The sequence below is a fragment of the Molossus molossus genome, unplaced genomic scaffold (assembly GCF_014108415.1).
Source record: "Molossus molossus isolate mMolMol1 unplaced genomic scaffold, mMolMol1.p scaffold_m16_p_4, whole genome shotgun sequence".
NCBI classification, from domain to species: domain Eukaryota; kingdom Metazoa; phylum Chordata; class Mammalia; order Chiroptera; family Molossidae; genus Molossus; species Molossus molossus.
This window is the reverse complement of record NW_023425377.1, coordinates 30,396,670-30,413,847: the sequence shown is the minus strand read 5'-3', so window position 1 is coordinate 30,413,847 and position 17,178 is coordinate 30,396,670. Positions and strand designations below refer to the sequence as shown.

General features: G+C 46.3%; 1 protein-coding gene across 3 annotated transcripts in view; it reads left to right on the top strand.

Annotated features, from left to right (window-relative positions):
• The window catches only part of ARHGAP26 (Rho GTPase activating protein 26), a 443,756-nt gene extending 431,957 nt beyond the window's left edge, over positions 1 to 11,799 (top strand). For all 3 annotated transcript variants that reach the window (XM_036281726.1, XM_036281724.1, XM_036281725.1), the window contains 2 exons: positions 2,699 to 2,790; positions 10,937 to 11,799. In XM_036281726.1, coding sequence (XP_036137619.1) covers positions 2,699 to 2,790; positions 10,937 to 11,025 — 181 coding nt within the window. In that variant the 3' untranslated portion in view covers positions 11,026 to 11,799. The remainder of the gene's footprint in view (positions 1 to 2,698; positions 2,791 to 10,936) is intronic.
• Positions 11,800 to 17,178: the final 5,379 nt, after the last annotated feature.

Sequence of the window (17,178 nt, the reverse complement as noted above, 5' to 3'; positions counted from 1 at the left end):
TTGTACTCTTTCATTGTCACTTCACTGTTCAATTCCAAAAGCCTGATATTAGTGGAAAATTACTCCTCTTGAACAATAATCTTGGGCACCATTCCCTCTGCCTTCTTCCTGCCAGATATCCCAGTTGGTTTCCCTGGCTTGCCCCTATCAGCTCCCATTCCCTTTATTTAAGGAGGTTAATAAGTAACCTCTATGGAAATCCAGCTAGAGGAGCCTCAGATGATCTTTCCCTCCCTTTTGTTTTCCTGCACACAGTCTCTTCACTCTCTCCTCACCTGCCCTTGCCCTGTCCTCAAGGGACAGGGACCCTGGCTAATGTCAACTGGGTTCTCCTTCCATTGCCCACATCATGACAGGCTCTACTTACCTGTTAGTATGGAGCTCTGGCGATTTAGCACTTTTCGCAGCCAGGTGATTCTCCTCTCTGCTCCCCACTCCCTCAAAAAAAGAAAGAAAGAAAGAAAAAGACAGCCAAAACCTTTTTTTCCCCCCTCCCTGTGAAGTCGCTAGTTGGTTATTTGGCCCTTGCTGGCCAATACGCAGACTTGGTTTGGATAGGTCACAGAATGTGCCCCTTGTTCTGAATTTTATTCTGACTCCAATGATGATACAGGACTGGCTGTTTCCCACTGGAGCTGGTGCATTCTGAAGGCTCTTCTTTCCATTGTTCCCAGAAGACCCACTTCCTTTTTTTCCCCTGAGCTTCCCAATTTCCTCCCACCTGGCTATTATCTCTTGGCTACTAGAAGACCAGAGAGAACATCAGTAAATTGCACCCTGGCAAACAAATTCTGGATAATCATTTACTCTTAACGTTCTGCACAATAGACCTTTTTAGCTTTCTTATCTTCAGTTTTCATGAAGCCCTGACTAGAAGTTCTAGATGCCTGGTCCTGGGATAGGTTTCTATCCATCCAGGACTTTTCTTTCCCAAAGGGAAGCTGGACTTGGTGACTCCAGGAAATAACAATTCCAGAATGATTCAAGAAGCCCTACCTCTTCCAGTTCTGTCTGGATTTACCTGACACCAGTCCTCCCTCAGCTAAAGCTCATTTGGTCACTGAAATCCATGCACCATGGGAGGCTTAGCACCACTGGCTCCTTGAGGCTGTCTGTTTGTCAGATGAAGATACAATAATAATATATATATACCTTGAGTAATTGTCTAACCCAGAGCACCTACTTACTCTTGTATTATTCTGCCCTGGAGCCCCTATGGATGCTTCCTCAGATGGCTTGGAGGGAGAAGGAGATTGCTTTTATCAAATAAAGAGCCAACTCTTAACTGTTTATAATTTTTCTTATGACCATTGAGAAGTTCATAGATCATTTAGAACTAGTTAGATATCAAAACAAAAATGTATGGAAGGTAATAGGACTTACCAGTTTTTACAGTGTACTCTCTGGAACACAGGTTAGCATTCTGTGGGCTGCGGGTCAAATCTGGCCCACCACCTGTTTTTTGGAGTAAAGTTTTTTGGGGTTTTTTTTATCCTCACCGAGGACATTTTTCTATTTTTTTGTTCAGATAGAGTGGGAGGGAGAGAGTGAGAGAGAAACATCGACATGAAAGGGACACATCGAGTGGCTGCCACCTGCACGACCAACCAGGGCCGGGGACAAACTGCAACCGAGGTATGTGCCCTTAGCGGGAACCGAACCCGGGTCTCTCTGGACCGCAGGCCGACGCTCTAACCGCTGAGCAAAACCGGCCAGGGCAGGAGTAAAGTTTTGATGGACCACAGCCACGCTAATTCATTTCCATGTTGCCTGTGGCTGTTTTCCTGCTACAATGCAGAGTTGAGTCATTACACCAGAGATCATGGCCCACAAAGCCTAAAAGATTTACTGTCTGGCTCTTTACAGAGTTCGCCATCCCCAGCTCTAGAACAGTGGTTCTCAACCCTGGTTGCACACTAGAGTCACTTGGAGACCTTTTTAAAAAATCCTGATGCCTATATATCTGCAAGTCAGGGTGGAACCCAGATGTTTACATGTTTTGAAAGCTCCCCAGGTGATTCTGATATACAGTCAACACTTGTTGGACCTGAGAAGGGCGAAAAACTAAAACACTTCATGTCCCCTCTCCCTTCTTCCCACACTCCCACACGTGTTCACATGTGTGACTGCTCACATGCATACCTTGTCTGTTCCCTGCCCTACCTGGCGGTCAGGAAGTTCCAGCTCTGGAATCCTGCTCCACCAGCCCAATGAGAAATAGGTAACATCTGGGAAAGCTGCTGTCTGCCTGAGGCCCAGAGTGGAAACCTGGCTTTGCTAGCTAGAATTTCTCCTTTCGACTCACAAAGCATTGCCAACTTTCAGCAGCCTCTGTTGGAAGCTCTCTCCTGTCCCTGCCTCCTTCCTCCCCAGCTACTCCGCTCCAAAAACAGGGCCCAGCCTGCCCTCCCTTTGGTCAGCTGTTGTGACTCCTAGGTCAGGGTGTAACATGGCACAAGGTGACCCCACAAAATATGTGGTTTCTCAGGGCTTATGGCTTTTCTCTGAATATTCCTTCTTTTCCTCTGGTGACCTTTGCAACTTTCTACCTCATGTTTTGCCACCTGGCTGCCTGGTTCTATTCCTCCCACCACAGAGGACTAGGTGGCTTGCAGGGCAGGGGAAGAAGAGAGATGAGGTCTCTGGAGCTTTCTGGGGTTTTTTAAAAGCCGCTAAATAAATGCCTGTTTTCACACAGCACACCGTTCCGGAAGGCAAAAGCCTTGTACGCCTGCAAAGCTGAACACGACTCGGAGCTCTCGTTCTCCGCAGGCACAGTCTTCGATAGTGGTGAGTGTTCTCATCCCCCGCAGTCATGCCCTATCCACCCCTAACCCTACCTCATCCAGCCTAGCAAACAGATAACTACAGTTTTCAAAGTTCCTGACTAAGGAAAATCTTGGTTGAATGGGTAAGACTGAGAAAGAATGTGTGTTTGTGTGTCTTTTCCCAAAACTATAGAGCAGCAGTGGGCCTTTGGGAGGCGCTATCAAGAGTGTCATCAGCTGCCCTCGGCCGGTGTGGCTTAGCTGGTTGAGCTTTATCCCATGCACCAAAGGGTCACCAGTTGGATTCCTGGTCCGGGCACATGCCTAGATTGCAGGCTCAGTCCCCAGTAAGGGGCATGTAGGAAGCTGCCAATCAGTGGTTCTCTCATCAATGTTTCTCTCTCTCTCTCCTTTCCTCTCTCTCTCTCTCTCTCTCTCTCTCTCTCAAATCAATAAAAGCATATTAAAAAAAACAACAACAGTGTCATCAGCTGACAGAGGCATCTCCTCACAAGGTTGGGGACATTAAAGTGAGTGTGCCTGCACAGGACTCAGCTCAGCACCTGGCAGTGGCTTTGAGAATCAGGCTGGACAGAGGATAGGAGACAAAGGCGCAGAGAACAGGGATTCTGCAGGTGTTTGGAAGCTCAGGTTGGCCACTGAGGCCATAGGTTCTGTGCCTCTTTCCTCTTGGGTTTGATGACATTCACTGTCCACAGCAGGCAAAGCTGGTTTCTGAGCTGGCGGGGCATTGGGCAGGCTCTGGGCAATCAGCCTCACTGCATCCCTGCTCATCCCCCCCCCTCTTCCCCCAGAGCCAAACCATGCAGCACCTGCCAGCTGTTCTGCTCAGGTGTCCTGATGAGCAGATGGATTCGTGGCACCTGCTTTGTAGAATTTGGAACTAGTACTTGCTTGATGCATTATTTTCTTTCTTTCTTTTGTTTGCTTTCCTCCCTATAAAAAAAATATATTTTTTAAAAGGGAGAATTGATGTCATAATTTGTTATTACTCACTATGTGCCTGAGATTGAAATCAGGATTCTGAGATAAAGCCCAAGTTGCTGTTACAGGTGAGAGTTCCCCAAGATGAAGTTCTTCTTTGGGGTTAATCTTTCTTGACCCCTGGGTGAAAGGGTATGTTTTGCTCAGAGGAAATAAAGCAGCTGCTGGGTTTCAGGAATTGGACATTTTCCAGGGCTCCCTTCTTGACCCCAGGTAGGGATTGGGAGCACAGTTCCTGGGCAGGGGTGAGTACGTTTTGCCCAAGCGCTCTCCATCATGGCTAGGCAACCCACCCTGGCATGAGACCCAGAAATGGAGGGCAGCCAAGACTCTGACATAGCACTGGAGAATATGAACTCTAGAGGGGCTCCTGGGGACCAGCCTCGATGGCATCCACATGCCAAGGGTCTGCTGCAGTGTGCACAGCCCCTGCGTCATTATGGCAGAGGTACTGAGCAAGCATAGGTAGAAACAGTGGGGAACCGATCCCAGAGTGCCTGGTGCTGGACCTCCCGAGCCAGCAGGGGTAGGTGTGAGCCCATAACTGCATGTGGCCTGCTCAGCCTGTATCCTCTTTTATGGTCCTCAGAGCCCCAAAAGCACTGTCCTTAAACCTTCATTGGGGCCCGTTGCAAGTCCAAGTGCACAAACGGCCAGGCCAGCCGCCTCTCCTGTGAGCAGCTGGAGCTTTCAGGCCCAACAGACCTGCAGATGAAGTGGGTCCTCTGACGGCTGTCCAGAGCCGTGTCATCAGCAATGTCCCCCCGACAGGCCTGTGAGGCCGAGTCTCAGCCCTGGCCATAACATGACACAGCTTCCACTGCAGACAGACCAGAGTGGGCTGCTGTTGGGGGGAAGGTCTCTACCTAGAGATGAGCAGGACTGGCGAGAGCCCCCCATTTACCAGGGAATCCACTTTAAAGTCTGTCTTCCACACCCCAGTTCACTGTCCCTCAGGGCAAGGGACTGCTGTGTCCTGCCAGTGCTTCACTCTGACAACACCAGGGACCCCTGACTGCAGGGCAGAAATGGTCTAAGCTCCCAAAAGCTATATCAGTGTGTGTGTGTGTGTGTGTGTGTGTGTGTGCGCGCACGCGCTTGGTGACTCTTCTTGGATGCAGCATTTCATTTTTTATACCACTATATTGAGATACCCAGATACAATAAAAATTACACACTAATTCCAGAATATGTTCATTACCCCAAAAAGAAACCCTGTACACTTTAGCAGTCATGCCCCATCTATCCCTAACCCTACCTCATCCAGCCTAGGTAACCAATGTTCTTTCTGTTGCTGTAAGTAAGCCTGCTTGGATAATTCATGTAAGTGAATTACACAATATGCAGTCTTCGTAACTGGCTTTTTTCACTTAGCATATTTTCAAGGTTCATCCATGTTGTATCATGTGTCAGAACTTCTTTCTTTTTTATTGCCGAATAATATTTCATTGTATAAACGTATCACATTTGTTTGATTAATCCCTTCATCGGTTGATGGACACTTTGATTATTTCTACTTTTTGGCTGTTATGAGTAATGCTGCTATAAATATTCATGTACAAGTTTCTGTGAGGACACAGATTTTCCGTTTTGGTGATATAACTAGGAGTGGACAATATGGTAACTCTGTGATTAACTCCTTAAGGAGCTGCCACATTGTTTTACAAAGGGGTTGCACCATTTTTCATTCCCACCTTTTATTTTTAAGTCTCCTTTTTGAAGTAGTTTAAGTAGCTAACCACAAAAGGTAAAGCAAAGATACCTAGGTAATTTTCACTGCCAATTCCTTTTCCTCCCATGAGGGTGCTCTGCCTGGCAGGTTCTTTGGCTTCTCCCACCCCACAACTGGGTCATCATCATCAGTCCTGTCCTGACACATGAGAGCAGGGGACAGGTTTGGTGGAACGAGTCAGAGGCATTGCTCCAGCCTTCCTGTGATCACCAGGAGTTGGGGCAGAGTTCATTGACACTAGTTTGTTTTGAATCAGCATTGCCTTGACCTTTCGAATTCCCTGAAGAGCAAAAGGCCAATTAAGCTCAGAAGCAAACCCCTTTCCATGTTGACTGAGCTGCAGTCCAAGAAGGATCGGACAAAATATTAATCTACTATATGGACTGGTTTTGCTGATGACATTTTATGATGTCTGATTTTTAGAAAATCTGTTGGAGAAATCCAGCATTAGAGGAGGGAAAAGCTATTTACATGTTAGTTGGGGAGCTCTCTTTTCTTTTTCTCTCGTTAGTTTATTGTTGGAGATACAAGGTAAGGGCTATTTAAGTTGAATGTTCAGTAGCTGTCAGATGGAATTATGAGACCAATTCAAAGAGAGTTTTCTAATGACAGGGTTAGAGTGAGTGTGTGTGTTTTCAGGATCGAGAAGAACAAATAAAGAGGAAGAGGGGAAAGGCTGGTGTTTCATAAGGATTCATCTCCCAGCCTCGCATGCCAGGGGCCTGTGTGCGCATGGCCGCTGCTCAGGGGCGCGGACTGTGCAGTGGGGAATGGATGCATGGCACTCGGAAGTGCTCCAGCGTCAGCCCTTGCCGGTGTGCTAGGAAACTGCCCACTTCACCATGAGCAAGCACCTCAGACAATAACTGGAAAGAGAAATCACTCGTGTTCTCGGGAACATTAGTCATCTTGAAGCTACATGATTAGCAATACCTAGAAAATTCACATGGTGTTCACTAAAATTGAGTTCTTGGGATACCTTTATAAAGATTTGAGGTGGACTAGGTTCATTCATTCTCGGGGTCCAGGGTACAGTGTGAGTACAAGGCGGGGCTGCCCCCAGGTTTCCTCTGCTGATAGAGAACGTCTTCACCAGAGCCACCGAGCTGCCCAGGCAATGGGGTGTCCAGGGGTTCCTCTGTGGAGTCTTCAGCCTCCCCAGCCCTCTCTGCTCCTAAACCCAAGCCGCCTCTGCCTCCACCTCTCGCCCGGGTGTTCCCACCCACTGCCTCACTGGCCTTGTCACGTCCATTCTTGCCCTCATAACCATTCTCTACACGGCAGCCAGGGTGACCTTCGAAAAATGGAAATCACATCATGTTATTCTCCTGCTTAAAATACTCCAGTGGCCTCCCGTTCTTAGAATTGTTGACAAGGACCTCCAGAGTCCAGCTCCTGGCACCTGTCCCCTCTCACCCTCCTCGATACACTGCCGCCCCACAGGCCTTCTTTATGTTCTCAGATAGGGTCGGCAACTGTGCCCTGCCAGTCATATCCAGCCCACTGCACGTTTTTGTAAATAAGGCTTTACTGGAACACAGCCACCCACGCCTCTTTGTTTACATATTATCTATGGCACAACAATGGCAGAATTGAGACACACATTTACTATCTGGCTCTTCAAGAAAAATTGTAGCCGACTGTTTCAAAGGCACACCAAGCCTGTCCCCATCCTCAAGCTCTTGCACTTGCATCCATCCTGATGGCTCCTTTGGATCATTTAGGTTTTGGCTGCTTGAGCTCCTCCTCACCCACCCACATCCCTATCCCAGTCTCTTTCAGTCCCCTCACCTCTACCTAAAATTATATGCTTACTTATTGTAGATTGTCCCTCCCTGAGAGCAGAATCTTGTCTGCTTGCTCTGTACCAGGTGCAAGGACTTAGCACTGTGTCTGGCACATGGAGGGTGCTTAATAAACACTTGTTAAACGAGTAAATGCTTTCAGCCTGCACAAGGGTCTGTGCCTCTTCCAGCCAGAGCTTCTTCCCCTTGGGGCAGCCAGCCATTAGAGATCTGAGTTGCACACTTGCTCCTTGTCTACAGTGAGCGAAGGAGGGGAGAGAACATGACTTGTGTATACAGGGGTGTGTGGTGTATATATGGATAGAGCTGAGAGAAAGTGGTTGGCAGGAAGCACGCCCATGTCAGCAGCAGCTTATATTTATTATACGCTTGCTGGGCTGGAGAGCTGCCCGGGCAGCTCTCTGCAGCATCCTGTGTGTTTATATAGCACATTGGACACTGTGCAATTCAGAAGGTTGGACATGGGTGCAGTTCAGCCCAACAAGTACTTATAAGCATCTTTGTGGTCCAAAGCACTGGGCTGGGTCAAAGTGGTCGTGGTTAAGACCACAGACTCTGGGGTCAGTTATCCTGGGTTCAGGTCCACCTCCATTACCTACCAGCTCTGTAATTTGGGGCAAGATGCTTAACCTCTCTGAGCCTCAGTTTCTTATCAGTATAATGAGGATAATAACAGAACCATCTCCATCATCATCCTGAAAATGAAAGTAGGTGATGCAGGCCAGGCACTTAGCATAAGACCCTCTCTCCACTTGTTAGTATGTACTCAACATATGGACCATCATTCTTATCCTCAAGGGTCACATGCTCTCATTGGATAGAGGCATACTGTAATAGAAAAAGGCTTGGGCTCTGGAGTCAAGCAAGTGGGGTTCCAGTTCTGGTTCTACCATTGTGACCCTGCACAAATTGATTTACCTCTCTGAGCCTTCATTTCCTCATCTGTTAAATAGAGATGGTAATCATATAAGCTAGGATCTTTAGGGTCAGATGAATCAATATATGTCTGAAGCTTTCGCCCATGGCTGTTTCCCAGCCACCATTTCTAGGTGTTAACTTCTCTCATTTCGATTCACCAGGCAGAGGGGAGGAATGGCAAATGTTGACTGATATAATACTAGTTAGGGAAGCAAAGCTTAACACATTGGAGCAGCATTAGTAGGACATGAATAGTATACGGAAGATACTCTGAGCATTGCAGGAGGTGGAGAAAGGAGGGAGCAGGTAGATGGGACTCTATGACCATATTTATGGAGGAGGTGGGGCTTCAACTAAGCCTTGAAGTCTGAGAAAAGGAAACAAAGGAAAGACCACAGAAAGCTGGGGTGGGGGTCTGGTGCTGCCTCCCCCTCTATGAGTTCATGAGAATTTGCATTTCAATTTTTAGCACCACCCTTATTGCAAAGGCATTTGGCACAGAAAGTTATAACCCTTAACTTTCTGTGAATGAGTTAAAATGCATGTCCCTGGGCCCCAGTCCTCGAGATTCTGCTTGAACTGGTGTGCCATGGGGCCTGGGAATCTACAGTTTTAAAAAGCATCCGGGTGGGTACCATGCTTTAATAAAGCCTGATTTGAAGACTACAGTGAGTCAGCCATCGGACCCAAAGTCTGGATTGTCCCCTGCAGCCCCCTGTGACATATCTCTTGTTCTCCAATTTGGAGGGCCTCCTTTGTCTCCTCAGATTCTTCCCTTACTCTGCAAATTCCATTTCTACTGTCTGCAGACATGACCTCCTCAGCACCTGAGCTGTGTTTGCACAGCTGGCCAGAAAGGGAAAATGTCGGAAAGACATGGACTCCGTGCCTCCAGTGTAGTAACCACTCGGCCAGGAGCTCTGTTATTTTGTTTTGTTGGTTGGTTATTCTTTCGAGGTCTTTTACTCTGACGAGTGAGTTTGATTTCTTTGTTTTTGGTTCTAAGCATTTGAGGTTTCCCGAAGCTTAGGTGGGTATTGATACCAGGCTTTTACCCAGGTTTTTACCAGGAGAGGTTCTTGCTGACCAGTCCAAGTGACAGGCCCCCATTGACTTACCTGTACTGAGCATGTACTGTGTACTGGCTCTGTTGAGTGTTCTCTCCATGTTGGCTCCTTGAACCCTCGCAAGAACCCACTGAGGGTTAATAGGTGCAGAAACTGAAATGGTCTTGGCAGTGTCCACTGGATGGATGGGTAGAGGCAGGGGTATTGGGATGCTGGTTTTATAGGGGCAGGATGGAAGAGGTTAGTCCCTGGAGAGGCCAGGTTGCTTCCAAGGTGCTTCTCTCCCAGCTTCCTCGTGTGAGGATCTTGAATCTGCAAAGTACCCTTGCTACTTCTGGTTTATTCCTAAAGCCTAGTGATATGAAATTATGTATGCATTTTGAAGGCCACCTAACAGATGTTTGACCTTGTCTTTTCCTGTAGAAACATTCACAATCTAGACAAAGTCGGCCGTGATCTTCTGTGTGTGTCCTTCTGTGTGTGTCCTCAGTGTGTGTCCTGCGTCCCCATTTGCTTCCGCTCTTGTTCCTTTTCCTACAGACTGAAGCTAGACTTATATAGTAGTGTTGGCAGAAATGCTTTTCTAAAACAAACTCAGGAAGTCACTTAATTAGCCTAGGAAGGGAATAGGGGAAAATTCATTCTCTCCAAACAATCTCAGAAAATTGAAGTTTCCTAATCCATTAATAGCAAACACCCAGCCTCACCCAAGTGATTTGTATATTCCCAGTTCACAAGCATGAACGTCCCCATCTCCAAGTCCCATGGTTCCTTCTTTCTTCCTTCCTATTTTGACTACTTTGCAGACTCAGCAGGATTTTATATAATCTTTGCAGTATCACAGCAGTTTCCATGGAGATGGACTGTAATGTCACAGGAGTGGGTATATCTTCTTTGGATATTGAGAAACCAGAGGGGCAGTACTTTTGAAAGTTTGCCATAGAGAGAGGAAGCAGACAGTTTCAGACTTGTGTACAGGAAGGATGAAAATTCTAGACACTAGGACAGAAAGCTAAGAAAGGGTATGGGTAGAACAGACAGAAGGCTATTCAAAGACTATAAAATGCAAAAACAAAAACAAAATCAAACAAAAAGCCCACCCAGGGTATTTGCAAGGAAATTAGAAGCAGAGGGTAAGGGTAAAATGCAGGGTTAGGAGCTAGTTTCTTTAAAGGCTAGTTCTTAGCAGTCCTTTATGGGCACTCCTTGGTACATAGTCAAAACTGGGTAGGTAGAAGGGTACATGGATGAATGGATGGACGGACAGATGGATGCATAGATAAATATATAGATGGAGCACCATAACTGTGACCTCTCACCTGAAATCTATCCCTTTATAGTTTAAACAAGGACCTTCAGAAAGTCTCTGAAACCCTTAACATTGTATGCAGAATTTTTAATGTCTGTATCTGTTTCCATTTTCGTTGTGAAGAAAGTCCAGAATGGCCTTCATCAGAAGGCATATGCCCCGCAAAAGGTTCAGAAGTGCTGGTTTAAACAAATCCTAGAATTATGTAACTCACTGAGCAGTTGCACTTGTTCAAACTGCCTCCGCACTATACACCGCACTCAGTGCACACCCACCTCCTTCCCTGTCTGTAACGTCATCTCTTCTCGCTCTCTCTCCCCTTCCTGTTACAGTGCACCCGTCTCAGGAGCCTGGCTGGCTGGAGGGGACTCTGAACGGAAAGACTGGCCTCATCCCTGAGAACTACGTGGAGTTCCTCTAACCATGGGCCCTAGCAGAACTGCTGAGCTTTCCATGGTATCCATGACAACTGCTGAGTCCGGTGTTGTAGGTCATTTCTCTTTGCCACTGAGAAGTGCAGGGTGACTGACTCTGCTGCTACCTGTCAACACGAGTGTTTCTGTGAATTTTGGTGTCACCCATCCCCATGATCATCTCAGCTGACATGCGGTGACATTGCAAGAAACAGAAGTAAATCAGCAGGGGAGGCCATTTGATTTTGAAAACTGAGAGAAAGGCTGGCAAAGCCGTTTCTCTCAGGCAGCACCCTAAATGGGAGCGCTCCTTTTGTTTCAACAGTCACCCAAATTCCCAGCCTTCTGAAAATGGAAGTAAGGTCTAAGTGGTCCTCAGGAGCATGCAGGGCTGGGCAATGGCCCGAGATCCAGGCTGGGTCCATTGCTTTTGTTTACAGTAGACACTCTAACCCACCTCCAAATACTTGAGACCCACAGTGCTGCAGGCAGCTGGGGCTGCTTGTTTGCATGCAGGACGGAGAGGGCTCACAGCACTGTTTACATAAGATCCAATCTCTCACCATCTCTAAAACAGCCTTGGCCTAGCATCAGCAGAATTCAGTCCAGTCCTCTCATGCAAAGGAACACACACCCTACGTTCCCCTCCTCCCAAGCTAGGAACTTCTCTCGCTGAGGGCTGCTATCACCTCGTAACCATGGCAACCCAACCTACTCTAAAACCAAACCAAAAAAAATAATAATAATAACACACTCTCTTTGCATGACATTTTTCTTCCCCCTTTTTGAGTAGTTTTTTTTTTTTTTTTTTAATGGTTTTCCAATAACCTGGAGCAGAAGATCAAGAAATTAGCATGTTCTGCTTAGGGCAGACAGAATAGCAACTGGGAACTGTTTCCTTTCTGATTTATTTCAGCAGCATCAAGATATATTTGGAGCAAACTCTAGTAACCTCTTGAGATTAAATTACATACAGGCTTAATATTTCTGTTCTTCCATTACAACTGGTGTTTGCTTTCTAGAGGACAATATGCTGCCTCCCAATGGGTGACACCTCCAGTTTACCTGTCTTTTCCCCTGCCCTTGCCTGCCTCTAGCCCATCACTGACCACCCCAGGCAGTGCCCTGGGCTGCTGAGCACTGGTGCCCTGGTGTTTTTCAGGGCTGATTCCTAGGCTAGCTCTATGGCCTATGGTTTAAAAAGACATGCACTGCCAGACCGAAAAGGGAATTGTTTCTCAGGCTTTGGAGGCATGAGACTCGTAGCATAAGCCATTGTGATTAAGGAGGACACCAAAAGCTTGAGGCATGGAAGGTGGGATGGGTTATCTGCTGAGAAAGAGAACTTCCTGGCCCACAGGGGCTGGGTCTTGTGGAAGACTGCCCCAGGTGGGGAAGATCAGCCTGGACACTTCAGATGAACTGGGCTTCCAAAGGACAGAGTCTCCGGGATCTTGCCCACTTGAATGTCTTTGCAAGAGTGACTCTGGACCGACAAACTCCAGACTGATGGACTGTCAACCTCACAGGACCCCTGGGGATGACAGCCATTCTCCCATGTTTCCTGCATCTGCAATTCCTCCATACGGAAGTTTGAAGGAGAAAAGAAAAACTTGAATTGTGTTGAATTACTGTATCTTTTACATTTTATGGAAAAGGTAAACCTGTAAATAGAGTGATTTGAAATTCTATATGGGAAAGTTTTATATTTGATATTCTTGAAGCTAGTTGCTCCACCCATGTACGCTTTGATTGCTGAACAAGTGTGTAATGAGAGAAAGCCAGGTCGGAGAGAGGCGAGGTCGTCCCTGTCTGGCCTCGAGGAAGGAGACATTTCCGCATGCGCTCTGCTGGCTCTCAGTGGGCATAACGCATCGGTGGTGTTCAGTCTGCTTTATCCAGGTGTGTTTTTGAGCATTTCTTGGGCTTTGGATTTGGAGATGGAAAGAGCATCTTCAGGCAAAGAATCTTTCCAAGAACTCCCATTCCTACTCAGCTCAGGATTTAAATAGTTGGGGCCAGGGCTCAGATTTTTTTTTTTTTTTTTTCATTTTTCTTCTCAGGTGTATTTCTTGGTACCCCAGGATATCAGGAAAGAAGGATATAGGATAATTGCATACTCCTTCTTCTGCACATCTTCAAGACTTGATGAATGAAGCCAAGCTACTTTGCAAATGCTGTGTGTGTCCGAGTTCTGAGGGAAACTGGCTTCTTAGGACCTTTAATTCTGAATATGCTGCAGCTTCTCCTTTCCCTGAACATGTGTATGCCCTTCTTGTTCATCTCAGATTTTCCATAACCCCAAACAGGGGAAGGACTCCAAAGAGGATTGGAGGTTGCGTGGTTAGAGTTTTATAGATGGTTTTCAAGTAAATAGGAGTTTGTCATTGTGGCTCAGTTCATGAGCTCAAGGATTACACAGCTATTATCCAGGAGCTCACCCAGCAGCAGTCGAGACACTACCATGGAATCAGGGGAAAGGATTAAGACGGGACAAGACCCAGATAGGCCTCGGGAAAGCTATCTTTGCAAACTCAAGAAGAACGGGAATGTGCGAACAGGCTACCCCGACTCCCTCTGGATTTGGAACAGCTTGGGGACCTGTTCCAAGGGGCCCGAGGCCACAAGCACAGATACCACCGTGCTGTCCAAATAGGAGGAGTGCAACATAATGCTTCTAACACACTTGACATTTTACATTGCCGCCAGCCCCATTGGAACCTGAACTAGAGCTGACGTGGAGGAGCAGGAGCCCAGGCCCTGGCCTGGGGAGGTCCTCGCTGAAGCATACCTGTGGACCCTTGGCCCCAGCTTGACCACTGGGAAGCATGTCCTTCCCTTCTCAGTTGGTCCTGATTTGAAGCCAGAGGGAAATGGAGCTGCTGCCAATGGGAATTTTTAGGTAGATCCCAGCGTCCCTGTGGCCATGCTGGGCCTGTGACAGATGGCTGCTCTGTTTCCTTTCCCAGCCAGGCTTACCTCCTCATTCGCGACAGAACTGGAGAAACTCTGTGATATGAGCCAACAAATAGGAAGGATTTGGGAGACTAAATATCGATTTTACCATTTCCAGTGTCTCTGCCCCATCCCTTACTTGCTCTGCTTGAATAGGGAACTTTAGGACAGATTAAGGGAGTGAACTAGGTATTAGAGAGAAGGCTGTTGACAGGACCCCTGAGTTTTCCCAAGGGCCTCGTTTCTTTTGTGAGACCCTGGGATCTGCTTGGCATACAGAGCCTGGATCTTTTTTGGGTGTTAAGATCAGTCTCACTCCCTCAGGTACTCACAGAAGTCTGTATCTATAGGATAATATGTCGTAAGAAGATAACTAGTTTCTAACTCCTGCCCCCTGGCAAGTGAATTCCTTATTCATTCAATACTTGTGATACTCTCTTTTCAGAGATAAAAATATAGGGGTGGGCCCTGTATAGCACTCCCTTCCTTGGTATTCCTATCATTGGAGCCCATCTTTAGCTTACTGATTTAGTATTTCAACTGCCAATATGTGTTTTCTTCTGTTTGACCAAACTGTCTTTTTCAGCATCATTCCAGTTCATCCCCTCTTGATGAGGGGGTTTTGTTTTGTTTTGTTTGTTTTTTAACATAGGCAAAGAGAGAGAGAGAGAACAAGCGCTGGAGTATTGGCAGACTGGCGCTAGCAGGTCAATCATGCCTGTGGCGAGGTCTGTCCAGCACCTGTCAGGGCTCCTCAGTCCTGTGAACCACATCTAGCTCGAAAGGAAGTCCTCCTACCAACTGCATTTGTGTCTCCTGGAAACAGCTGCCCCAGTCTCACCAAAGTTCTGTCTTGACTGCAGTGACTCCAAAAACATCCATGATTGAGCGATAGGGAGACAGAAATAATCAGCAGATGATACCTTGATCACCTGTTCATGACTGTCTCTTGGAACCTTTTGTGCTCTGGCTTCTGTTTCCCAACACAAGTCTGGACCACCCATCTTTGCAGACACAGGGCTGCCAGGTACAACAGTGGTCATCCTGGCATGAGTGTCATGAGCAACCATATTGCCCAAGTGGGTAGCCAGCACTGAGGAAACCAGACAGCCACTTAGCCGCCTGCCTCTAAAAGGAGTGTCCTGGGTATTCTATCTCGGGAGTTATCTGTCATCTCTGGCAAACTTGACAGTAATCAATGACCTAGACAACCCTGCCCACATCTCTTTAAATCAACTGGGTGTCCTCTCACACACCTTGTGCTGGTGTTTAAAAAATCTATCTTGTGCTCAAATGTGTTTGGCAGGCACACTGATCCGCTGTGCTGAGCCACTTCTCTGTAACTGGCATTGAAAGGTAGGCAGAGCAGAGCAGTGAGCCTTGCACAGTTCTGCAGCCCTGGACAATGCACCAGCACGTCCCAATCAGCTCTTTTCCTTTTGACACCCACACTACTTGTCTAACTAAAGAGCTTCCTGAAGCAGCGGGAGAGATCCCGTAGAGCATCCAGACACCATTCAGAGCCAGTCCTTGCTGAAATGTGGTCTTCTAGAGATGCACACATGTATTCTTGGGAGAAAACGTATTGGATGTAAAGGAATGCTAGGAGCAGAGAGCAAGAAAAAGGCGAACCGTAGTCCTAGACCCATGTCAGGGTAGCAATCACTATTATGTCGAAATTCTGTTTCATGTAGTAAAAACCAGAGTATTGATCATCAAAATGTCAGAATTACCTGGAGTCCGTCCTGGAGAGGTCAAGACATTCTACGGCATTCTACACGGAGCATGTCCACAAAGTTGTCCAGACACCTGTCCTTGGGAGTCCAGATGCCAGGGTCAATCTTGTACCTGTGTAAAGAGGTTTATCTGATGATTCTGAAGTATATATGTATTAGTCTGTGTTTCTGTGTGTATGTACCCTGCACATTTACAAAGGTAAAGATGCAGACTCGTGGAAACCCACATAAGCTGGCAGTAGCTGAGCCTTTACAGCCTTTACGATTTGAAGGTTGAGAATTCAAGACACGAGAGGCTGTTGATGGACTATCAAAATGATCAGAGATGTAAATTAAGTGCCATTTTAAAACTTTGTTCATATTTATCAAATTGTTACTATCTACAGCTGTATTCCATATTAACTTATTAAAAGTCATGTTGAGAAAAGATCAAAGTCATACATGTTTAGGAGCTAATACTAGGCTAGTGTTCAGAAGCACTCTAAAAGACATCATTTGTGTCCATATTTTAGAGAAGAAAATATCTGCATGTTTAATTCATAATTTAGGCTACCTTTGAGTATATTATAAAGTGCTGTGTGATACAATATCAATAAAGTACTTAAAAATGGCACTTTAATGTTTTTATAAATCATAAATAATGCACTGTTTTAAACTTCAGCTCAGTATTGAATATTGACTGGTGTGTACAATCCAATTCCGTAATTAAAAAGTAATTAGTGATTAGAATAGAACTTTTTTCCTGTTATTAGTGAAATAGTTTTGCCATGTTAAAGCTTTTTTAAAAAAATTTGCTTTTGCATCACTAAGCATATCTATAAAGAAAATACAATTTCTGTTGAGTGGCCTCTGAATCTTGGCTTTCTTACATTTGGTTGGTTTACATGACATGACAATCCCTATAAAATGAGTGGAAGTATGATTTTGAATTAAATGACTTTTCCATTTGATGGCCTGTCTGTTTCGTAAGTTTGTGATAAAGTTTTGACATGCATATTTTAATACATCTTCAAGTCAGCAAAGACCATGATCAGAAGTCACCTGTCTGGGCTCCTGTGGTTACTGGTGACAACTCCATTGCTGATGTCGGATGTGCTCTGAGGAGCTTTGGTTTCCTCGAGGAAGAGGTCAGGTGCTAGTGTGCTTGAGGAGAGCGATCAGGCTTGTTAAACAATTCAGCCCCAGTGCGTTATATTCCAATGAACATTTCTGACTTTATCTCCTAGACAACATATTGCTTTATTCTTCCTAAACTTGATTTTCTAATCAACAGTTCCTGGAACTTCATTAACGTGGTTGGCATAATCAAACAGCCAGCCACAGGCAGTCCCACCACACAGCGGGGCATGACCCACAGGTTTGCACACCAGTTACTCAACATGAGCCCCAGGTCAACTCATTCATCATGTCCCTTCCAGGTCCATTCCGAGTTGGAGCCTGGAGAGCAGAGGACCAGGAAGGAGAGGGCAG